We start from the raw sequence: 24,456 nt of genomic DNA, 5'->3' as shown, positions 1-24,456 counted from the left end.
TGACAAATATGAGCCTGAGTTTGAAGCAACCAAGACAGTGGGGATACACCTGGGACTTCAATGTAATGAGGAATGGGAAAGTCTGGGGGAATAGGAAAACCTCCTACTGCACTTTGTACAGAGCAATCTGGGAACGAGTCCTAATCACAGTCTGTGGGACTGAGAGGAGAAGGGACTGTGTATTGCTGACTGTAACACCCACCTAATTAAAATACTAGACTATAAATGCAGGTATTTATTACCTTGTTTTTAGTAGGGACTGAGAGTTGCTTTCTTATCTCGTGCCATTCTTTCCCTCCCTGCTCGTTTCTGAAAGTTCAGTTTCTTACAAGCTTTGCTGTGAGTAGGGGAAGTGGAACCTCAGGTTTTAGAGAACTGAGCAATAAGAAACAGAGCCCAAAAGGGCAGAAATTACACAATGTGAAGTGAGACATGGAAGTTGAACCACTGCTGACATTTTCATTAGCTGTTCTTCTCTCTTTTGGGTGACAGCCTGTTTTCCAAAAGGATCAGAAACCTCCAAACTTTTCTAAGGCCTTGCAGGTTCATTTCCATCATTGTATCAATCTGAGTTTATGTATTTTACCTGGGTTTAAATTTTGAAATTATTTTTCTTGTTTTGTTTGTTTTTAGCAGAATGGTGCCGATTTTATTTATATCTGCATAATATTTCATTCAGTGTATTTAATTTACCAGAAGTAATTGAGTACATGACAAGTACTTTTTTGCTTACTATGCTCTGATGTATTAATTCCTAATATAACTGTGTTGATTTTGTTTACAGTTAAGCCAGTCTGACTGTAAATAAATGAAGCTGTGTGATGCAATGTTGATTCCAGACCGGATCATGGGTTAAAAGAAACTTGTGTTGCTTTTTACTTGTTAGAAGAATTCCATGGTGTGGTACCTTTCAGTAATGATGGAGAAAGCCATAGGTATCCTAGGTGGACAGCTATACATATCCTAAAACCTTTTGAGGGTAGTTCTGTATTCATAGCAGTCACTGGAACTGTAGCTGAGTCAAGTAGGTTTGCTCATGTGAGAATTTTGATTTAAGAAGTGACTCCTGGAAAGGATAAAAACAAATTTCTGCAAAAGGTTTCTGGACCTGAACTTTGGTACATCTCATGATATTATGCATATTCTCACTTCTAGTATGTAGGTTTTGTCCTCATTTGTACATATGAGTACATTACAGTACTTTTTTTTACAGTGGTCTCTTAAACAGTAATAATATATAGTAGGTGAAACGCTTTTGTCAATCTTTTTGTTAATAAGAAAGTTTTTAATTATAGGCTGGGGTTGGAGAAAGAGGAGGAGAAAGCTAGGATTGCAGCCCAAAGCTGACAAGAACTGGCTAAAAATAGTTGACCTTGTTATGTGCAAATGGTCTTTTAGCAGATTTAGCCTCCCTTGCTGCCAAAGTTATGCTCAGTTTTCAGAGCCTGAAGAAATAACAATTCTATTTATTGCTAGGTCTTCCCTCTCTAATGCAAACAGTAAGATTTTTTCTTATCTTTAACTTACCTAGAGAAATTCACTTCAAAACTAGTAAATGTGTATAAATGTGTGGAGTGCTTTTCATTTGCGTGTGAAGCAGTTGACCCAACTAATTGTTCACTTCTGCTGTTTTCCCATTAAGCCATTTCTATCCAGGCAAGCTTTTAGTAGGTGTTTTGTCCTGATAAGCAATGTGTAAATCTCTTGCCTGGTCTCCAACCCTTGCAGTATTGCCTTTTACACCACACTTACCAAGGGCTAACAGCCTGACCTGTGCTTTCTTCACAAGTGCTGGTTTGCTAGTGCAATAACTTACACAAAAAGATAAAATGGGTATTTCACGGACTAAGTAGGCATGTGGGAATTTGTCCTTTCTTTTCCTCAGTGTTGGAACCCTGTCTGCTCCTGGGGAGCTGATACCTTTCAAGTGGTTTGGAAATGGTGATATTTGGGGGGACTGTGTTGAGACCTATGAAATGAGAGCTTGGCTTAAAAGCTGGGGCAAGAGCTTAGTAGTAAACTTAAGGCCACCTGGCAAAGGTCTTTACAGGCATTTTTCAGATACTATTTTGTGTATAAAGGGTGAATGGGGAACGAGAAAACTTAAATCTCTGTGGTTTCATTGGTAGCTGCTGAATGATCCCCATTTTGGAAAGTTGAGTCTCTCTCCTGACTTAGATGCCTGCACACAAACTTAGAAATCTTATTGTCAGCATAAAAGAACAGCTTCTAGCTCACAGAATTTTAGCTTTGAAAAAAGTAGCTGAAAGAAGCCAGTATTTTGCATGGAAATTAAAATGCCACAAATAATGCAAAGGTTTGTTGTATGGAGGGCAGTGAGACAAATGCCAGACTTGCTGGCATAGGAGACTGCAAAAGCTGAGGGGAGGAGCTTTAGTGATGTGAATCCTTCACTTGGCCATGTGTAAATGAGTCTGAGTTATATGGCCAAGAGAAGTAAATGTGCCACGACTCGGCTGCTGGTGAGCCAGAGCATGTTACATGAAGCTAGACTCACATCTTAGTGCATGCGTGCTCTTAGTGTGTGTGATTCTGCCTCCTTTCCTTCTTTCCTGGCCGCACTCACTCCATCTCCACTGACTCTGTACCCAGTTCTGACCTGGTCCCTGGCATCCGAAACCTGGAGCAAAGAAGTAGAAGTAGTAAAAGACAACCTAGCTTCACAATGCACCAGAGAACTCTAATGACATTTTCATAATTAGAAAACTTATCATTTGGTAAGGATGCTTAAGGGATTTCCTTACCTACTGTGCAGTATTTCCACATTGGTTTTAATTGACAACATGAATAAAAGCCTGAGAGTAAATGTTTCGTCACTTTCTGTGGATTGGAAGAAGATCTCAGTCTCTCAATTAGTCTACAGAGTATATATGCTAACTGCATTAGAACTTATTTGGTGCCACCATTTTTCCCCAACTATTTTTAGGTCTTAACAGCTATTTATCTAACCTGTTCTGAGACTATATGCAAATGACTGGAAAGTCCCAGTCATTTGTACAGTCTAGTGAAGAGAATGAAAAATATCTAAACAATCAAATTGAAAGTCACCCTCCCTAGCTTGTGTTCAGTAAGTTCCACTTACAAAAAAAATAAAAGCCATGCCTTTCTGATCCCTCCTCCACCCTCCTTAATCTGCCCCCCAAATTACTTGGAAAAACAGGACAGAAATTAAAGTTAAATTAGAATGAAAACTGCCACCCGCTGTGAAGTTTGTCCTAGGAAAACTGATTACACTTTATCTGTCAGAGCAAAACTGTAAATAAAATATAAAATGAAAGCTTATGTAACTGCTTAGTCATTATGCTTGTAATTTTTTTGCTAGTATTTAAAACTTCTGTACTAGACAATGCCTTGTCCACTGTGTGCTTATGCATTGTGCCTAATGAAGTTATAACTGCTGCTTATAAGGTGAGATAATTCACAGAGGGGAGATACAAACTTGCTAAGAAAATACTAATGCGTTTCCATCCCCAAATCCACACCTTGCTCATCTGGCCTGCTGAGAAAACTGTGCTCTTTCCTAGGAACAGGACAAGGCCTTTTGAACTAGCAATTCTGCTGTCAGTCCCAGCCTGTCCTGATAATATCATTTACTCCAACTGAGTTCTGCTGATTTTATACCACCAAGGATCCTAAGAATACAGTCACTGAATAACTAAGTACCTGAACGATATTTGTTACAGCAATTACTATGTTATCTTTAGGACAGGTCCTTACATTCCTCTGTGACAGCAGCATGCCAGCTGGGTGAAGGAACCTGCTCAGGCTTTCAGTGGTGCCCATAGCCAAATTATGAAGCACAAAAATCGACGTAGTGTTACAGCTAGACAAAATGAATAATGCAAAACCCGGACATCTCTAAATCAATGTGTTTGTTCTGGGATGTGTACCTACCTTGGGAAAGAGCACAACACCTGTCTTACTCATTGAACAAAATTCTGCCTACCAGAAGGTGGTTCCTGGAGGCAGTTGTGCAGTACTGTGTCGCTGGTCCTGCTTGTTGCTAATTCGGCACTTCAGATTCTCTAAAAATAACTTTCTGTCGCAGTCATTTAGTCAGTAGCTGTTTTATCTGTCTGCTGGGAAACATCTTTTTAACTCAACCTTAGCTTCATTGGGCATTTGCAAGGTAGATAACTTCAAATCATGTCGATTACTCCAAAGCAAATTAATGTACGGCCATGATCACAGGAAACATGCAATGTTCTTTTCCTCTCATTGCAAAACATTAGCCACAGTGTTGATTACTTTTCTCCTTCGTCACCCCAACCAAGGAAAAATTTACTGCAGACCTTCACTGGCACAAGACAACAGCTGCCAAAGTAAAACCTAACAAATTCAATTTACTTTAAGCATATTTATGCCTATTCTTTTCCCTCAATAAATCCTATATGGAAAAGAATGAGTACATGGAGGAAAAAATCTTTAATTTCTCTAAAAACAGAAGCTGAAAGGGAATTTGCCTTACTTGATGAGAGGGGTTTGGGAACAGGCCAAGCTGGACTAAAGTAACTGGGATTGCTCTTCGTGGAGCACTTTGCTGCATTAACAATGGTGCCAAACCTGGCTTGCCTCTCCCCGGCTTGTGACAGTGCCCAAGGCTTTCCAGAGAGGCTTTTCCTGCATGGGATGATCTCTGTAGAAGAGCTGCAGTACTCTGAGCCTCCTTTAGGAACAAAATTTTGCCAGAACACAATCTGAAGTCCTTCTAGCCTAGCCTTTTTACTTCTTTCCTGCACTTTTTGTATTCACCAGGTTATTTCTCTGAGACCTCTTATGACTAATGAGCTGCTAAAAGAAAGTATTTTCTGTAAGGGTGGTCTTTGGTATCAGTGTTCCTCTTTGGAGAAGGTCAACATGCAGCCACTCTCACCTGACGTGATGGGATGCAGGTTGTGACAGCCCTCGAGTACAGCACCTACTCGGCTCGGTACAGGCCTGAACAGCGACGTGTGCTCACCAGCGTGGGTTATGTTAGCTCTGTGAAAAGCTGTTTTCCTAGTAGCTGCAAACAGTTTCAGTGTGTATCCTGAGCTCTGAGTAGCAAAACTTACTGTTTAGCCTCATTGAGAGGTGTATATCTACTTACAAGACTGTCATAATCAGCCCAGTCTAATAAATATTACTGGGTTTCTCTCTTTCTTACACATAGCTGTCCCTGGACCTCTATCACACTGAGGATGATATCTACAAACTCTCACTGGTGCTGGAACCAAGGAACTCCAAATCTGTAGGTCATCTTTTACTGCATTTTCACATATTGCTTGTTTTGTCTGCATGCAATTGATTCAATTTTTAATCAGTTAATGGGTTTCCATTAACTTAAATTAATTCACTAAGTTAAATTAATTAAATCACTAACTTAAATTAATTCATTAAGTTAATTTCATTAACTTAAATTAACTATTCACTTAAAGCTTTTTAGTATGTGTGCTTTTATAGTAAACACAGTCACTATTTATAGGTTTTAGTGCATATTGGGAGAAGTAAATAGTGAAACATGCCAGACTTCATTATTAATTATTTTTCAACAAAATCTCTGCAAGTAATGGAAAACATACTTCTGCTTTATGTGAAGATATCCTTTGTATGTTTACATCAATTATTTATTAAGTGACCATTATTTAATTTTCTCGATGCTGGTACAGTTACATAAAACAACACCGAGTCCAAAGATTTCTTTTAGGTAAGCCATGGCATTAGCTGTAGTGTTTTAAAAACTGTGTTTACTTATGTAGAATTCTGAGTCTCTTGGGCTCTCGACCAATGTTTTAACACTTCAGAATAGATACTACTATTTTTTTTTTTGTAATATGTGCAACTAAAGATAATGCTGCATTGATGCATTTTTCATTATGCTTTGCAAGTTTGAGGATACAGTAAATCTCCTAATTAATAGTTGAATTTAATTTAAAGCTTTACTCTCTCTTCTGTTGGCCAAAGTCTGCGGACTCCTCTTCCCTCTGAGCATTTCATCAGTGCATTAACATCCTTATTAGTTATCATATCCGGCACGTGATTCTCTCAGACTGAGCCCTCTCAAGGCCTGACATCAGCAGAAACTAAGGGTGGCTGGAAATGCTTATGAGGGTGTGAGAACAGAGTCCAGTAGTCTGAGGTGATTCATTGAAGTGATTTTTCTGTTTCTGAAGTATTCTTAAAAGCAAGCGAGGAAGCAGAATCTCTTAATTTCTAAGTATAGTGCTTCTCTGAGTTTTAAGATAGTTTATTACTCTTGGAGAACAGTTTGAGGACTATGTGTGTGTGCTTTCAATGTTGGATGATGAGCAATAGTAAGGAAGCTATTGCATATTTCCATAGTCAACACTAATTCAGTTTGAACACCTGGACTTTCATTAAAGTCTCCTGTCCTTGCTGGATATGATTTGACCACCACAGTTGCCATTTATCAGTCATTCTGGCTCCCTCTCGCTCCCATTGCCGCCAGCAAAGCTGGTTTGTTCCAGGTCTGTGTTGTGGAAGGACTAATGGTCCACTACTGTAAATGAAGAAAATTATCATGTTGCTGCTTTGATCTCCAGCCTCAGCTTTAAGAAGGACAAAAGTGATATAAACAGTCCTGTGAACTTTAACACTACCCAGCAATTGTGGGAGACTTCTGCATAACAATCAATGAATAACCAATGACATTGAGCTGTTGCAGCACCCAGATGGGTAGAAAGCTCCAGCTGAATCGACAGAAGCCAGACCATTTGAGGAATACTTCTCTTTGATGGAGTGCCAAAGCACACAAGATATTTTAGAGGGGAAAGAATCTGTAGAGCTTTTGTATGTGGAAAAATTTGTCAAAGGCAACGTGACAGGGCAGTTGTATCATTCCAGCTGCTCCTTGATTTATTGCTGTACCGGTACAACTGCGGTGCAGGTGCACTGTGGAGGAAGTGCCTCAGGCTGCTGCAGTCACACTGGTAGTAAAAGTGGAGGTGATCTGTTAGCAGATGAGCCTGCTGTCGACAGGGACTTGAGCAAGACTTTAATTCTGCTAAAACTGGGAGGAGACTCTTCAGTCAGTGTAGCAGCCTAAAAAAATACTGAAGACTGACCGCCAGTTGTAGTATAGCATCCCCCCATCACACTGTCCTGCTTTTCCCTGCACGCTAGTTATCTTCTTGTTGGGAGTTCTTACTAGTACAGCTATTGACTAGAATACAACTCTGCCTGGTGTAGTTATGCCACTGAAGACAACACTTACTTACCTTTTTTTGCTTTTGAGTAGAATTTATTTCAACGCCAAAATACACAAATGTTTGCATCCATCTGAAAATGCTTTTTCAGTCTGCAATACCATTACCCCTGTGCTGGTGAAATAGACAGGAGATACAGGCTAAATCACAAACAGCATGACCAGATACAGTGTTTCTGAATGTTCAATAAATTCAGCTAGGTAGTCTCTGAACACTGGTTAGTATCTTTCCTCATGGCATGCATTTCAAATACATAAATAAAATTATGGTTATTCATACAAGTCTATGAGTGAAATAGGAGGAACCAGCATTTCCCTTTGGCTAGTGGGCAGTAACATGAGGTTTTCAATGCAACTTGTTAAAAAACACAAAAATTGAATGAGGCTTCAAATTAAATAACCCTGAAGAAAGAGGAAGGCTCCAGCGGATTCCATCTCTTTCTGCCATTGTGCAGAACTCAAGACCAGCAGGAGTGAAAAGCTCTCTGTAAGGACTCAGTAGTCTAGCACTACTCTAACGCTTTGATACTGATGCTTTGAGTCCCTTTAGTCTGAAATTTTTTAAGGGAAAGCACATTTCAAATTTTTTCTCTGCCCATAGCTGTAGGAGTATCATAATACTGGCATGTTACAGGTTATCTTTAAAGGATTACTGCATTTCTGCATATTTTTAGAGCAAAAACACTTGCCAGCATGTTGGTCCATCACTGTGCGGTGACATTAATTTTAGGATTAAAATGTTCTGTCAGTGCTTTTGGCATATAGAGCTGGATAGATGTCCAGGTTCACTGTATTTCATGTTGAAATCGAATTCTGTGAATACTGGAGTTTTCTTCCCAAACTTACTTGTGCAGATTTGTATGATGAGTCAAGAGCCATTGAGGAACTGGTAAAAGCTCTTCTGACAATTGAATAAGGAAAAGCCAAATTAATAAAGCAACCCACTAACACATCCTTTCTTTTTTTCCTACCAAACGCAGTGGAGTATGACCTTGTGACCATTTTTCATCTCAATGGCAAAGTCCACAATACCTCTGTTAGGCACAATAATGACTGTAACATTTTTACATGGCTTAATTATCTCAGTCTCTACTCACACCAGTTTAAAGGGAGACAGATAGGAACCAGATTTCTTGCTCATCAGCTAATACAGGGGCTCTGAGGCTGTGGGCTATGTCCCTTCTGATCTAAACCATGGTGAATTTTTTCTGCTTGACACTGCTTTATCTGCTAGATGTCCAGTGTCAGATGCAGGAGATGGCCAGTACTTCCTACAGCATTTTTCATGCTAACATGATTTTTGAAGCCTTACCTGAAACTGTGTTCAGGCTTGTCCTATATTTTCTACTTGAACAAGCTGAGCTGCGTGCCAGACCTTCTCCCAAAGCACCGTGGTGGTGTGGAGGGGGTCAGGTTGCTTGCTCTGCGCATCAAATGAGCTGTCAGCTACCATTTTGTCAAGAACAAGCTGTTTTCAAAGTAAAATAGTCTGGCTGGTGTTATCTGCAGAGCAAGCCAAAGGTTATCCCCTTTCCGCTCAGGCTGTCTAGATGAATTAAGCCGTGCATCCTGGCACATCTCGGCTGGAAACCGGTGGGATTGCTGAGCATGATTCTGCCCCCGCTTCTGCATGCTGCTCTCCTCTTGGTGCTGCACAGAGCAGGAGCATTAGCTTCCTCAGGTCGCTGCAGTCCCACACGTGGCTCCTGGGCACGGTCCCTCCGGCAGGGAGTTGGGGCCAGGCTGCGCTGGGGTGGAAAGTTCCTTGGGGGCTTTACCAGGAAGGAGAAAAGCAGGTTTCTGGTCTTACCTATTTCTGATGCCCACTGTGTCCAGAGACCCTCCTTCCTCTGAGCCTTGTTGCTGCAGGTGGCAGTGAGGAAAGTCTTGAGTGGTTTTGTTTCTGAGCTCACTGGGCACTACCGCTGCCAACAGAGCTGCAAGGTGCCACAGAGAGCCCAACTGAAGCTCTTCGCGGAGGCAAGCAACCCTTCCAAACCTTGCCTGTTGTTTTGCTAAGCACGTTTTTACAGCACGGGGACTCCAGTGGTTTGTGGTTGTAGCTCTGACATATAGAGCTGCTTTTAACAGGAAATTCAACTTCATAATTCAGATTTGAAAGTCTTTGTGTTCTGATCCATCTCTCAGCAGCCTACCTCCCCGACAACCCCTAACAAGCCAGTAGTGCCACTGGAGTGGGCATCTGGAGTGGTACCCAAGCCTGACCCTACAGTCATTAACAAGCACATACGAAAGCTGGTGGATGTAAGTATTAGGCAGAATATACTGGTCAAAGAGAATGATAGCTTTGGTATTGTCATTATAATTTCAAGCTTTTTAAGAGATTGTCATGATTGGGATTAATTTCAGACATCTGATAACAAATTTCAGCCTTTAATGATATATTAAGAAATATTTATTATATTCCTGCAATAAACAATGGGATTAGTAAACAGGTTTCTGGATGCAAAGGAGCAAACTTTCAGGAGCATCCAAAGCCTAGTTGCTATTCAATAGCTTTGATTAGCAAAGATAAATTCAGAGGACAAAGTTGAGTTTTCACAGATCTAGCCACCCAGATTATGTTTGGTAAACAAAAAAGCTGGAAACAAAAATACTCAGAAACAAGGACTCACACATTACTAAGTCCAGAGAAGTTTTCCAGAAAAACCTATTTCTCTTTCTCAACTTGCTGCCATTTGACTGTCCAGAGCATATTATGTATGGTAAAGATAGCACTGTGTCTCTTTAAAAATGGGGGCATGAAGTCATGAAGAATTATAGCTGGGATCTTTCAGCTTCAGTTTGGAAGGTGATGTGTTAGGTAAAGCAAACAAAACCAAATACCACCAGGTTCCTTTGGAGAGCCTGAGCCCTGTTGTGTTGGTTTGTAAGGGACTTTTAGTGATGTGAGCAGCATGCAGAGGAACTAGGAATGTGTTGTAGATAATGAAGCAAGATTTCCTTCTGCTTTCTACAAATTAATAACTAAGTCTGGGAGGAACTATTAAACTCTGACCTCATCTATGTTACAGGTCATTAATTTGGGTTATGCTGTTAAGATAACTTAAACACAGTCTTCAGTTCTCTCACTCAGACTTCAAATATATCTTGTGGTTTACTTTTTGCACATGCTCTTTTTTAAAAAAGTGTAATTTTTCTTTTAATGTGGGATGCCAGAACTGCACATGCTGTTCCTGTGTTGCTTTTGTCAGTGCCATATGTGTTGATAAAAATCATTCCACATCCAAACGTCTCTTTGATAGCTTGTTTAGATAGGAAGTCTGTTGCAACTCCTTAATCTTTCCAGAATGTGCTAGGTGGGGCATTGTTCTTGTTCCTGCAGGTGAGGCAGATGCAGTCCCCCACTCCACAATTTTGGTCTGGTTCAGGATGTATGAACTTGAGTTTTACAGTATTAAAATATGATTTGGGGCTGTTATGTATCCAGCCTACCAAGAGGCCCATACCACCGTACAGCTGTCTTCATTTTGCCAGTCTTTGTCATTTACCAGCTACTTTGAGTTGTGCTTTAAGGCATTGTTTTTATTACTAAAAGTGTTGAATACTACTTGGGTTTGCGTATTGGTTCCTTGCTGATGATGTATATTTGAGGTCTGCCAATTATCAGGTACAGGTCATTTCATAGGTGCTTCGAAATTGGCTTCATCACATTCTCGCTAAAATAAGGACAATGCAAACACCTTTCAGAGGTCTCAGTATAATAAATTCTTGTCTTTGATAACCAAATCTTAATCTAATGAGTTTGTGCTTCAGTGTTGGTCTTTCAGATAATCATGTTGATTTTGACACTCATGTTTTTCCTATCAGCATCACATGTAGTTTTAATGCCCCTTGAACATCTCTGCAATCAGTAAGAATGTAGTAATTCCTTAGCACCTAAGGAAAACTTCCTTCACTTTATGTGATCTTTTATAATTCAATCCTATGTCAGTTTTTACTTAGTGGTGAGCTGGGGTATGTCGATGGGAGGGAATGATTGTCAGATACAAAGTGCTCAGTGATCTGGATGTTAAAGTAGTAGTAAACAAATCAGATTGAAACAGCACTGTGGCAGAGCAAAGATGACCAACTAAAAGGGAAGTAAAGCCAAAACCATCTGAAATACTTATTGGAAATCTGCTGTTGGATTGTTCTTGTTTTATTTCTTTTTTTTTTTTTTTTTTGTGATTAAAAAGCATGCTTAATGAAGCAAAATGAATATGTCATGTGGGGCAGAATTTTAGTGACATTTCCAATAAAGATGAAAAAAAAAAGCAAGAAAAATTATGTCTAAAGAGATGAGGAGGAACATCACTAGATAAATACTGGGGTCAAGTTTTCTTTAAAAATTAGCCATTTTTTCCCCTACAGTCCAATAAATATGCATATTTAAGTACCAGGTAGAAATAAAAGGAATAAAACAAGGCAGCAGAGCATCTGATTAGTAATGTTGAACATTAAGTTACATGTAATTATAAGGTTGAAGAGCTGGTATAGATTCAAGAGAGGCTAGATACTGGGACAATAATTTCTCTTTTTTCCCCAGTCTGTCTTTAGGAACTATGATCATGACCATGATGGCTATATTTCTCAGGAAGACTTTGAAAGTATAGCTGCCAACTTCCCCTTTTTGGACTCTTTCTGTGTGCTGGACAAAGACCAGTAAGTTCAGAGATTTCTTTGTGTTTTTTTTTCTTTTCCTCAGTTTAAAAACTCATGAAAACCAAATATTGAAGAAACAGTGTCTCCCAAGTTTCATGTGTCTGACATCTCTCTTAAGGAGCAGCAGAGCACTGAAGGCTGAATTTTATTCTCATTTAACTTCTTACTGTAGAATTGTAGAATGGTTTGGGTTGGAAGGGACCTTAAAAGTCATCTAGCTCCAACCCCCCTGCCACGAGCAGGGCCCCCTTCCCCCAGCCCAGGGTGCTCAAAGCCCCTTCCAACCTGGCCTTGAACCCTTCCAGGGAGGGGGCAGCCACAGCTGCTCTGGGCAACCTGGGCCAGTGTCTCACCACCCTCTTAGTTAAGAATTTCTTCCTTTTATCTAATCTAAATCCACCCTCTTTCAGTTTAAAGCCATTACCCCTTGTCCTGTCACTACATTCCCTTACAGAGTCCTTCTCCAGCTTTCTTGTAGGCCCCCTTTAAATACCCGAAGGCCGTTATGAGGTCTCTCCAGAGCCTTCTCTTCTCCAGGATGAACAACCCCAACTCTCTCAGTCTGTCCTCATAGGAGAGGTGCTCCAGCCCCCCACCTCATCTTCATGGCCTCCTCTGAACCCACTTGAGCAGGTCCATGTCTTTCTTATGCCAGGGGCCCCAGAGCTGGGTGTAGTACTCCAGGGGACGTCTCATGAGAGCAATACAAGTCCAGGTAGATGATGTCAGTTGCTCTTCCCATACCCACCAATGCTGTAATCCCATCATAGGCGGCCACCAAATTTTTCAGGCATGATTTGCCCTTAGTGAAGCCATGGACTGTCACCAATCACCTCCTTATTTTCCATGTGCCCTAGCACAGTAGTACAGTTTCCAGGAGGATCTGCTCCATGGTCTTGCTGGGCACAGAGGTGAGCCTGACTGGCCTGTAGTTCCCTGAGTCTTCTTTTTGTCCCTTTTTAAAAATGGGGGTTATGATTCCCCTTTTCCAGTCAGCAGGAACTTCATCGGACAGCCACACCTTCTCAAATATGATGGATAGTGGCTTAGCCACTTCATCTGCCAGTTCCCTCAGGACCTACAGCTACTTCTCATCAGGTCCCATGGACTTGTGCACCTTTAGGTTCCTTAGATGGTCTCAAACCTGATCTTCTGCTACAGTGGGTGGTTCTTCATTCTCCCAGTCCCTGCCTTTGCCTTCTGGGACTCAGGCGATGTGTCTGGAGCATTTGCCAGTGAAGACTGAGGCAAGAAGTCATTGAGTCCCTCAGCCTTCTCCATATCTTGGGTAACGAGGTCTCCTGCTTCCTTCTGGAGAGGGCCCACATTTTTCCTGGTCTTCCTTTTATCATCAGCATAGCTATAGAAGCTTTTCTTGATGCCCTTGATGTCCCTGGCCAGATTTGATTCTATCAGGGCTTTGGCTTTCCGAACCTGATCCCTGCCTGCTCAGACAGTTTCTCCATATTCCTCCCAGGATACCTGGCCTTGCTTCCACCCTCTGTAGGCTTCCTGTTTGTGTTTGAGTTTGTGCAGGAGCATCTTGTTCATCCATGCTGGCTCCCTGGTGTTCTTAACTGACTTCCTCTTTGGTGGGATGCATTGCTCCTGAGCTCGGAGGAGGTGATCCTTGAATACTAACCAGCCCTCTTGGGCCCCTCTTCTCTCCAGGGCTTTATCCCATGGTACTCTACCATGCAGATCCCTGAAGAGGTCGAAGTCTGCTCTCCTGAAGTCCAGGGTAGCGAGCTTGCTGTGCGCCCTCCTCACTGCCCTAAGGATCTTGAGTTCACTGCAGCCAAGGCTGCCCTTGAGCCTCACAGTCCCCACCAGCTCACCACTCCTTGTTGGTGAGAACAAGGTCCAGCCTAGCACCTCTCTTCACTGGCTCTTCTGTCACTTGGAAAAGGAAGTTAACATCAGTGCATTCCAGAAACCTCCTGGATTGCTTATGCTCTGCTGTCTTGTGCCTCCAACAGATATTGGGGTGGTTGAGGTCCCCCAGGAGGACCAGGGCTTGTGAACGTGAAGCTGCTCCTATATGTCTATCTGCTTGGCCTTCTTGGTTGGGTGGCCAGTAACAGACCCTTCACTGTAATGTCACTTGACCCTGCCTTCCCTTTAATCCTGACACATGAGCTCTCAGTTGGCTCCAGGCAGAGCTCCATGTACTCCAGCTCATCACTGACATTGAGGATGACTCCCCCCATTCCCTGTCTCCCCTGTCTGTCCTTCCTAAAGATCCTGTATCCTTCCATTCCAACAATCCAGTCATAGGAGCCATCCCACCACATCACTGTGATGCCAATAAGATCGCAGCCCTGCAGGCGTGCACATGTCTAACTCCTCTTTGTTATTCCCCATGCTATGTGCACTTGCATAGAGGCATTTAAATTGGGACCCCAATGAAGCTGATTTATTGGTTGGGGTGGTTGGAATTCCTTTTTGCTGCTCTTCAGGTGCTCTCCTGCTGAACCATGACCCCTCTTAAGGCTCTGGGCACCTATTGCTGGCACGGACATCAAACTGGTAGGAGTGGGATGGATTGTGGTTCCCGTCCCCTAGCAACTTTGGTTTAAAGCCCTATTTAGCAGCTTGACAAGCCTATAACCGAAGATGCTCTTCCCCTTCTCAGACAGATGGACCCCACCACCCCCCAGTAGACCAGGTTTCTCAAAGCGAGTTCCATGGTCTACCAGCCGAACCCTTGGCTGTAGCACCAGTCCTACAACCATTTGTTGATTTGCCAGATTTGACTGGCCCTTTCAAACTCCTTCCACCTGTCTGGGAGGATTGATGAAAAAACTACCTGCGCTCCAGGGTTGCTTACCGCCGCTCACAGGGCTCTGCAGACCTTCTTGATACTCCTCAGGCTGCTCCTGGCTGTATCATTGATGCCTGCCCACGTGAAACAACAGCAGTGGATAATAGTCAGTGGGCTGTGCGAGGCTTGGTAGTCTCTCGGTGACATCCCTGATTTGAGCCTTTGGTAAACAGCACACCTCTAGAGAGTACGCCAGGTCGCCAGATGGTGCCTCCAGACCTTTCAGAAGAGAGCCACCTACTATTGTCACCCGTCACCTTTTCTTAGTTGTGCTGGTTGTTACATGGGGAGCAGGTCAGGCTGCCTCGCTCAGCTCCAGCGTCTCTCGATATGATGGGTCTTTCCTCCTCAGCCTGCAGAGCGGTGAAGCTGTAGTTAGTTCTGTAAGCCCACACAAGGTGGGGTCCTGCTTCACCTGGTACTTTAAAAATCATTTATGCAATAGCTTAATGAGGAATTCCTGCTGGGACTGAGTCAAAACCCCTAGGGTACCATCAAATTACAGTGGAGATGCTGTATCCAGACCAGGCATCAGACTGTTGAAACAAAAAGTTGTGTATGGGACAGAGGAAATGGATATACATAGCAGAGAGACAGTAACAAATATCCTATGAGGTATATATATTTCCTAGCCAGCTGGGCTTGATAATCCTTCTTGTCCAGTATCTCTTTGGCTGTCAAGGCTGGTGGTCGGCCAGGGGCACAACCCCTTGGTCTTTGTGAGCAGTAAGTCAGGATCTTTCCCTTGGTGGCCTGGTCTGTGCTCTGACACCATGAAAAGGTGAGAAACCAAGGTCCATGCTGTAAGTTCAGTGTTTGCTGTTTAATGCAGGATAAGAACCACAAAGGCTCTAAGGTTGGTTTGTTTGTTTGTTTGTTTGTTTTCCTGCCAGGACTGTTGCAGCTCTTTCAAATAATGTGCTTTGTGTGCTGTGTGCTTTTTGCAATGAGAAAATCCTGAAGTGTTTATTGCTGTGAGCAGTGACAGTTCTACTCTACTTTTTTCCTTATCAGAGATGGTCTTATAAGCAAAGAAGAAATGATGGCTTACTTTCTGAGAGCTAAATCACAGTTCCAGTGTAAAATGGGACCAGGGTTTATTCATAACTTTCAGGAGATGACCTATCTTAAACCAACTTTCTGTGAGCACTGTGCAGGATTTGTAAGTATGTTTTTAATAACAGTATATCTTAAATACAATTTTTTACCATTTAACATAGACAAGATGAAACTGGCTCCACGCATTGCTAAACTCTCTTGGCCAAATATCTTATTGCATTCAGAAATACAAAACATTTACTCTTGTTGTAGCTGTGCTATCCAGTTTTGTTTTAGTCCAGTATTATCCAGTATTTATCCAGTATTTAGGAACCACTAAAACAAAATCGTGCTATCCAGTTTTGGTTTAATGGTTCCTGAATACTGGCATTTGTGAGAATTACTGTTGCAAGGGGGGGAAAAAGATAAAATTATGTTAGCTAAAGGATATTAGAGACTGTATGAATGGCTTTACTTGGTTTATCTTAAGTTCTTTAATTTGGCTTGATTGCCCATGTAAACAAGCTCAAGGGAAAATGGGTGTCTGGAACAGAGGATGTAGATGAAGCAAAAGCCGTTCTTTCTCAGGAAATTGCACAGGGCAACATAGCTATGTTCATAATTCTCTGAATGGCTGTAACAGCCTTAATCATTTTTCTATTGAATTAACAGATCTTCTAATTTGGTCAAGAAATCAAAAGTGCTTCCATCAGTTCTGTACAATAAGAATTTCTTTAATTTATTTGTTGGGGGGGGGTTATTTGCTTTTCTATCAGCCATAACTTACCAGATGACACTTATTAGAGTGCTCTGCACATAGGTGGGAAATGGTTTTGTGAATATTTGTGTTGCTTGTAAACCTCCTCCAACTTTTCCTCTTCAAACAAAGTATAGTAAAGAAAAAGGAATTACTATGATTTAAAAGTTACTTTAATGCACACACTCCACTGAAATCAAATGTCCACATTTGGACAGCTAATGTAATAAGGGCAGAGGGCCATGTCCTCTGCTTATGTGTGGCCCATGTACAGGCTGTAAACTCAGGCTGTCGTCCTTGCTCTCCAGCTCAGATCTGCCTCTGCTGTCAGTGGCAAAATCTCTAGCTTGTACTATGTGAACTTTTCCACAAAGTAATATTTCTTCGTGGATGAAGGTACCAATAGCGGCACTGCTAAGTGCAAAAACATGCCTCCTTTCAGGCCAGCTCTGGTGTTTCTGCTCTTGTCCATGCTCCCATCTTCTGCTCACTCCTTTTGCAATGTGTCAGTCTTGTTCAGATGCTCGTGGTCCCTATCGCAGCCGCCGATCAAGGCCACAGGGAAGAAGGAATTCCACCTATTTCCACTAGAACTGCAAAAACGTCAGATGTGACACGGTCGATGCTGATTCAGGAGCGTGCTGGTGGGCTCTTGAGGTGACAGCTCCAGCAGACTGATGGGGCCTATTGTTTCAGGCTGCCTGCAGCCTTGGGAAGACGTCATTGCGTTCGTGACTCTCGGTTCATGTTTGGAAGGCTTCCATAGCAAATCAAGGCCCGAGGACTGCCCTGCAATGTCCTCTCCACCAGATATTTTTCTCCTGCATCAGTTTCCTAATTGGCCGTTGTTGGATTTTTCACGTCTCCCTGATTATATCCAGTGCAGTAATACAAATGAGTTAGGGGTTGTACAGGAAGTGGAAATAAGGTCATTTTTCCTGTCAACTCACTGGAGTCATTGGCATTGTCCTGTGGATCAGTTGGGCTGATAGGACAGGAACCAACTACAGAATCTGCTGCGTATTTGTTCTACATTTCAGTACTGCTCATCCACGGGTGGAAATGTAATTTCAAACTGATGCACTGATTCACAGTCAAAATGATGTGCACTGACAGTGCAGCAGGATGAACTGACGTGACAGTGCAATGCACACGGTATTCAATAACATATCTGTTATTAAAACAATACAAACTTCAAAGATCAAGCTAAAACCTAAATTCCATTAAGCAGCATGAAATTGGTATTCCCATGCTGGCCACAGTTCCATCGAACAGCTGGAGTTGCCTGTGTGGCAGTGTAGGTGACCAGCCATCCCACTGAGCTTTATAATCTGAATTTGCACATATCCTCTTACCTTGGAGCTGGCTCAAGCCAGCTTTGCAGCAAAGCTGTGTCAGACAGATTCAAAGCTTTAGGTCAGCATTCATGACACGGCACTTCAGCAAAGTTTTCACTGCTGTGTGTAACCACAACAGTAGTGCCAAATTTGAGTAGGAGGAAGGTACAGAGCTAAGAAGATGAGGAGAAAGCTCTGCAGTGGCAACAGATTAGAGCTTAAATGAAAGAAATAACAGTCCAGATCTCTTGCCGTGATCTTGGCTAAGAGACCTGGGGAAAAAAGTCATTGCTGTTCTTCCAAGAGAGGCGGGGGGGGGGGGGTCCACTGTCGCTGCCTGACCACAGCAACTGCATTCACTGTGCATATATACAGCATTAGCAGGAAAAAAGCAAGCAGCAGGCTTTCTGTGGACCCTTCTTCCACTGTTATCCCTTCTGTTCTTTTGTTCATCATTTTCTACCTTGTCTAATCTATTTTGATTTCTCCAAGTCCCCATTTTTCCTTGCAGTTCTTTTGTGCAGTGTATAGGATTTTCCCCTCAAATCCTCCTATTCTGTTTATTTTACTCTTTCCTTTGTATTTTTAATGTTTTCCAGCTCTTCCTTTTAAACATATCTTTAATGGCCATATTCACCCCCTGCACACTGTGCATGGATTCTTTTAAATATGGTGAGGAGCCACCAGCTTGAACTGCCTGGATATGCTCACCCTTCCTGGTAATGTTTCGAATGAATTCAGGACAAATAAACACTGGAGTCCCCAATTTTTTTACTTTAATGCTAGAGCTAGAAAAACTGTGTCTTCTTCTCTCTTCCTCTTGGAGTGAAAATGCTTGTTTTTATAATGTCATGGCTGTAGATATAGCATTTCTGAGTGTATAGGTAACAGTTTGCTAGGGAATTTTCCTACTTCCGAGCAGTCCTGCCCATGTTGCAGTGAAAGCTTCCCAAAAGTGGGACTGCATACACTGCCTCCTAGCAGTGTAGCATTTGGTTGTTCTGTACATCAACAAGGACAGCTTCTGTGAGGAGGTAAAGATGGAATTTAGTGGCTTTTCTGCCTGTTTCAGTCTTTTAACTTTTTTTTTAATGGAAAATGCCGGGTGCACAAATCAGATTGCTATGGCTAGGTGTGCTGGGGACAAGTATGAGAACCAAGAACCTAATTTTTATCCCCAGCGGTGCTTTCTTCTGCTGTGTTTGAACGGCATGGGTCATTCACGTATCTGGAGAATGGTTGTACACTGAAAATTCCCCCCCCAGATAACATTAAGTGAGTCTAGGAAGCAGAATATGCTCTGCTGGTTTCAGTAAGCTTGATATGATGGCAATTTTTCACCTGTGTCTGGAAGCAAGTGTCATCTGCGTCTCTCCTTCTCTGGTAGTCCCACTGTAAGTAGTAGAAATAAGGGGGGAGCCACACAAGCCTTATCGCAATCAGAGGGGGAGGTCTGCCTGACAGGAAGGGTGTTAAGAGCAGTTGTATCCTGTTTGTGCTTTTGTAGCCATTGGTACTTCCTCATTGTGACCTTGTTTTTCCTTCCGGCTTTCTTTTCTGATTCCTTGACGTTCTTTTGTCTTTCTTTGCAGCTCTGGGGTATAATCAAACAAGGCTACAAATGCAAAGGTAAATAAATATTGCATGGATTTTTCAAGCTATAGGTGGTGGGTTTTAGCACAAGTTGGTTAACTGTATTTTTTACTAAATTGACATCTGTTCATCCAAATTTTGCTTCTACACTTGGTACTGTCTGCGAACAGTGACTGCTGGTACGCCATGAAGTCTCACTGCATTAGGGGACACAGCACCCAGTAGGAACATGCAGGTTCTGTGAGCTAAAGAGCCAAAGCAGCCACTGACTCCGTGAGGTGTCACTTTCTACCAGCAAAGGCCTTGCATATTGGAAAACCAAGTGTTCTCATCCTAACACCGAGACATCCTGAAATATATCTCCTTGGGGTCAGGAAAAGGTCTGCTGGCAGCGTTGTCTGTCATGTACATCCGCATGCCTGTAGTGAAGCCTAACTGGCCTTGCAATGCAACAGTGGCTGAGCTAGAAATAGAGAAATATTTAATTCCCAGACTGCCCAGCAGATCTCATTGCAAGATCTTCTCCAGACATTCAACTTAAAAAAATCCTAGAGCTCTTACAGCCCTCTGTGTTCTTTTCATAAAATGTTTAACTTCTTATGCAGTACTTGCACCATATTGAGCAGGTCAGACCAAGAATGACATTGTAGTGATCCTCATTGGCTTTAAAGTCCTGGACCTATTTATTTTTCAAGCAGCCCAGCTCTGGCTGAAGGACACTGTTGTTTTTTACAGTTGCAGTTGAATCTCAGTTATTCACAGAGGGACATTCACACTGGGGCTTCATAATTGTATTTATATGCATGCTTTTCCCTTCGTCTTACACTGGCTCTCAGGAGAAGGATGAAGAATTTGCAGTATTGTTTTTTAAGATACACCATATTCCTGTCTCCCTCTCCACTCATGAACATCTCTTCCTCAGAGAGGTGTGGGGGGAATGTCCATGGCAAGCCCAACGTATCTAATTCAGCTATTCCTGATTACTGTCATCTGAGCAGCTAGGAGAGGGCTAGGTGCAGTCTGTACTTTCACTGGCCAGATGAGGGAAAGATGAGAAGGTTTTATCACAGCAGCCCTGTAAACTCAACTTGAGACCTGAAAGCTGAGTTCTGTCCTGTGTCATTGCTCGTAACAGTGGCCCTGTGGAGAGAGAGCAAAAGTGGTTCTGCAGAGTCAAAATTATAGGCAAGAGAGCAGAGCTGCTCGCTCAGATCTTAAAGTGGTCAACAAGTGTAATTAGAGCCTGCCCTTTGTTGCAGCAGCTACCAGCTGCTCCCTATGCCAGCATCACCAGAGGGCTGCACCCATTATTGATGATTTCTGCCTTTGAGCACCGAGCTGCAATCTTCTGTTTTGAAACTGTGACACAGTGCTAGCAGGGGAGGGAGGGAGTTCAGCTGTTGAGGTCTGCTGCTTACCCCAGCACTGCGGATAATGAGATAAAGCTAGACTGTGTGATCTGCAAGGGATGAAAGATTGTATGTGGGGAGAGGGGCTGACAAAACCACAGCTGGGCAGGTACTTCTGTATTGGTCGTGTGAACAAGGTGATGGGAGGAAACCAGAACTCTCAACCGTCATGTTAGAGCTGCTGCCCAGAGAAGTATAGTTCTTTTAGCAGAGAGTTGTAAATGCAACACTTTGGCAATGGCTCACCTAGAACAAGACGTTAGGTCATCAAGCAGCAACAGAGAAATGCATGAGACAGAAATTTTCAAACAAGGGCAAAGGACACAGAGGAGAGCGAGCCTGTGTTTGGGGCACACATCCTCCACTCTTTGGCCTTTCCTTGCAGATAAGATCCATACTCTAGTCCATACTGTAGTCCCACTTCAGGTAAATGTACCCAGTGCTGAGTGTATCTGCAGTGACGCAAAGCCTAGCAGAGGCTAGGTGTGCAGGCACTCAGCCAGTTTCATCCAGGTGGATGATACACATCCACAGAGCTTACTCTGCGCTGATGTCGCTTGCTGAGCTACTTAGGCTAGTTTTAACCTTCAGTGGTCTGCACCGACCTCCAGCTGTCCTCCCAGAGGCTCAGAGTATGGATGCTCCAGTGTCTTCTGACCAAGGGTGTTTACTGTAATGGGCCCTGTCGGGTCAAATAAAAAAAACAAACCAAACCAAAACTTTTTTTTAGAGACTCATGAAGCGAAGCAGAAGCTTTATGTATGTCATACACAGAACCATACCAGTAATTCCAGGTCTCTTCCTTGAAACTAATTTCTGATGAACATATCATGCCCCTCTTCCCTTCTGCTGCCAGATTCCTATTAACAGCTGCCATGGGAATGATCCATTTTTTGTAATGCCCTTCACACCAAATGATCCACTTCTGTAACTCCCTTCACACCTTCTGTCAAAGTATTTGTTCTTTCAAATTCCCTCCTGGTATGTGTCTGCTAATAGCCCTGAGGGATTACCAGATAGTTGTAGCTTTCCATTTGGTGACTTGATAATTCCTTTCTTTACAGATTGCGGTGCCAACTGTCATAAGCAATGCAGAGACCTGCTTGTGCTGGCGTGCAGGAAATTTTCCAGAGGAACCTCAGTAGGCAGCAACCACAGCTCCCTGCCTAGCAGTCCATCTCTGCCTCCAGGTGAGAGCGCTTTTGTTCCTATTTTAAACCATTTCTGGAATCCTCTCTAATGGCCAGTGTCCTTGATGCCATTTTTAATTTTTCCTTTGTATCAACGCACAGAGCAGCACATCTACTGTCCACTGCACTGTGTCTTGTGTTCAGCACTCAGGTTACAGCATCCCTTTCTGCAGTGATGGCCTCAGTCTCCTGCCTGTGGTACTCCATCCTCTATACTGGCACCCCTACCCCAGCTGAAAAGTACAATGATAATTAGGGAAATTGTACTTCTCCTTATAAACCACTTAGGGCAGGGGCTGGGAGACATAGGGCACAATTCTAGCTCTGCCTTATCCCCTGAGCGTGCAGATGGAAGGGGAAGGAAATGTGCACAGACAAGCCCAGAGTCAGTTTCCAAGCAGCATATGGATATTGCTAATTATACCACGGCTTCGTACAGGGAGTTACCTCCCGCCTGCCCTACGCTTAAGTTATCTTTTTGTAAAGATCCTGAAGTAGAATATTTAAAATAAACAATCGCACCTTCTTTTTCAGTCCAAGATGAAGTATTTGAATTTCCCAGTGTTGCTGCGGAACACCAGGAGCTTGATGGCAGAGCTATCACCCTTGTCACTGGCTCTTCGCGGAAAATTTCAGTGCGGCTGCAGAGGGCGACCACCAGCCAAGCGACACAGACAGAACCACTGTGGCATGAGCCAGGCTGGAATGATTCAGGTTCCCATACTTTTCCCAAAATGAAGTCCAAATTCCACGGAAAATCTGGTAAGAACAAAGGCTTTGCAAAATGGGAGAACGAAAAGCCCAACGTGCAGACTGATGCAGAGCTGGAAGCTGAGTCCCCACAACACACACAGGATCACAACGGAATAGAAACCCTCCCAGAAAGACAAGAGTCTGAGGTGAGTTGCAGAATAAGCCAAGATGGTTTTAAATGTGCTAGAGTCTGAGGTCTCAGAAGGTCATTTTATGAATTAAGATGCTTTTTCATTCAAAATCGCCATTGCTTCTTGCACAAGAGTTACTTTCAGAAGAATGCCAAATCACCTGTAGATACATATTTTCTACACTGCAGTGTGCATTTACTGTAACTAGGAGTTCAACTTTTGGTGTCAGTATGTGCTTTTAGGAGTTGGGACCTTTCCTTTTTGAAAAAATCACTAAAATGGCCTGATGGATATCTGTCCAAATCCTGTGCTGTTATACTCTTGCAATGCACAGTTATGGGCTCCATGTTAGATTTATAAAAACTAGCATTCTGGTAAACATACAAGTCCAGGCTAAGGCAGGGTATTTGTCTGATTTCTGTTTCTGTCACCCATAAAGTTTATTACTTCCAAAGCCTCATGCTTTTAGTGACCACCTTTGCTAGCATCTAAATGCCTATTTTCTTTTGGTGACAGGATAGCTGATTGCTCACTCTGAAGCACAGAAAAATGAAGATGACAACTGTAATACAGCAAGTGTTGATGGACTGCCACAGACCACATTTGGCCATGAGAAGTTTTTCTGTACCTCATACTTTTAAAGTCAACCATTGCCCTATTTTCTTAGCTGAAAGGTGTTATAAAGCGCTATTTATTTTCTCACAAGTAAGCCATTTGGATGAACAGTGCACGGACACAGCAGAACGGATCTCTGCACTCAGTGTTTTCTCATGTATGATTTTTGTGGAAACTTCCTCTACATGCCTGTGAGGATATATTGGGCCTCCTTTAAATATACTCCATCATTTCAGTATGTCTGCCAGCAACAACAATGATGAGGACAGAAGCCAAACATCCAAGCTTTGTTTGATAACACTCTTTTTTTCCAGAGGCTTGTAATGATCTTTTAAGGAAAGAAGTAGGTGTGTATGTTGATTATATCTCGAACAAAAACCTTTCACAAAGTCCTCTATGATGAAATTCTTTGCACACCTTTGGTTTTGAATTTTGGCCGTGTTTACATTGCTCCAGTGAGCATACTGGTGTTCAGCAGTGTGATACCCGTTCCCCGACTGGGGCTCCTTCAAATAGGCAGTACATGGCTGAGGCTGAAGCAATTCCAAGACACTATGCATTTGTCTGGTTACACCACAGTGGAGAGGGGTCACCTTTGCCAGCACTGATTATGGTAAAATTAGCATATAATAAACACCTTATTTTTAAGTGTGTATGTGTATAGATGTGTATGTGATACGTTTTTCTCTGGTTAGCAGCCTGTACATGTTAAGACTAAATGTACTGAAGAGCAACGTCCAAATTAGTGTTTTGCTAATGTAGATCTAGCACCTGAATCCGTAATGGCCTGAGTAGGTCTGAAGTGGCATTTCTCAGAAGCATCAAGTTACTTAAGGAGCATGGCCCTTAAAAAGTAAGCCAGCACAGCACAAAGCTCAAACCTGAAAGGTGCATTCCAAACTGGCACACGTTTATCATT

General features: G+C 42.6%; 1 protein-coding gene across 4 annotated transcripts in view; it reads left to right on the top strand.

Moving 5' to 3' along the window:
- The window catches only part of RASGRP3 (RAS guanyl releasing protein 3), a 66,341-nt gene extending 42,151 nt beyond the window's left edge, over positions 1 to 24,190 (top strand). For 3 of the 4 annotated variants that reach the window (XM_033011037.2, XM_033011038.2, XM_009965908.3), the window contains exons 10-17: positions 5,174 to 5,251; positions 9,374 to 9,490; positions 11,775 to 11,890; positions 15,729 to 15,876; positions 19,439 to 19,475; positions 21,913 to 22,038; positions 22,573 to 22,937; positions 23,439 to 24,190. In XM_033011037.2, the coding sequence (XP_032866928.2) occupies positions 5,174 to 5,251; positions 9,374 to 9,490; positions 11,775 to 11,890; positions 15,729 to 15,876; positions 19,439 to 19,475; positions 21,913 to 22,038; positions 22,573 to 22,937; positions 23,439 to 23,447 (996 nt within the window). In that variant the 3' untranslated portion in view covers positions 23,448 to 24,190. The remainder of the gene's footprint in view (positions 1 to 5,173; positions 5,252 to 9,373; positions 9,491 to 11,774; positions 11,891 to 15,728; positions 15,877 to 19,438; positions 19,476 to 21,912; positions 22,039 to 22,572; positions 22,938 to 23,438) is intronic. The other variant, XM_033011039.2, reaches the window with a different exon arrangement.
- The last annotated feature ends 266 nt before the right edge of the window (positions 24,191 to 24,456 follow it).

The sequence above is a fragment of the Tyto alba genome, unplaced genomic scaffold, assembly GCF_018691265.1.
Source record: "Tyto alba isolate M040663 unplaced genomic scaffold, T.alba_DEE_v4.0 Super-Scaffold_16, whole genome shotgun sequence".
Classification (NCBI taxonomy): Eukaryota; Metazoa; Chordata; class Aves; order Strigiformes; family Tytonidae; genus Tyto; species Tyto alba.
This window is presented reverse-complemented; position numbering and strand designations above follow the sequence as displayed.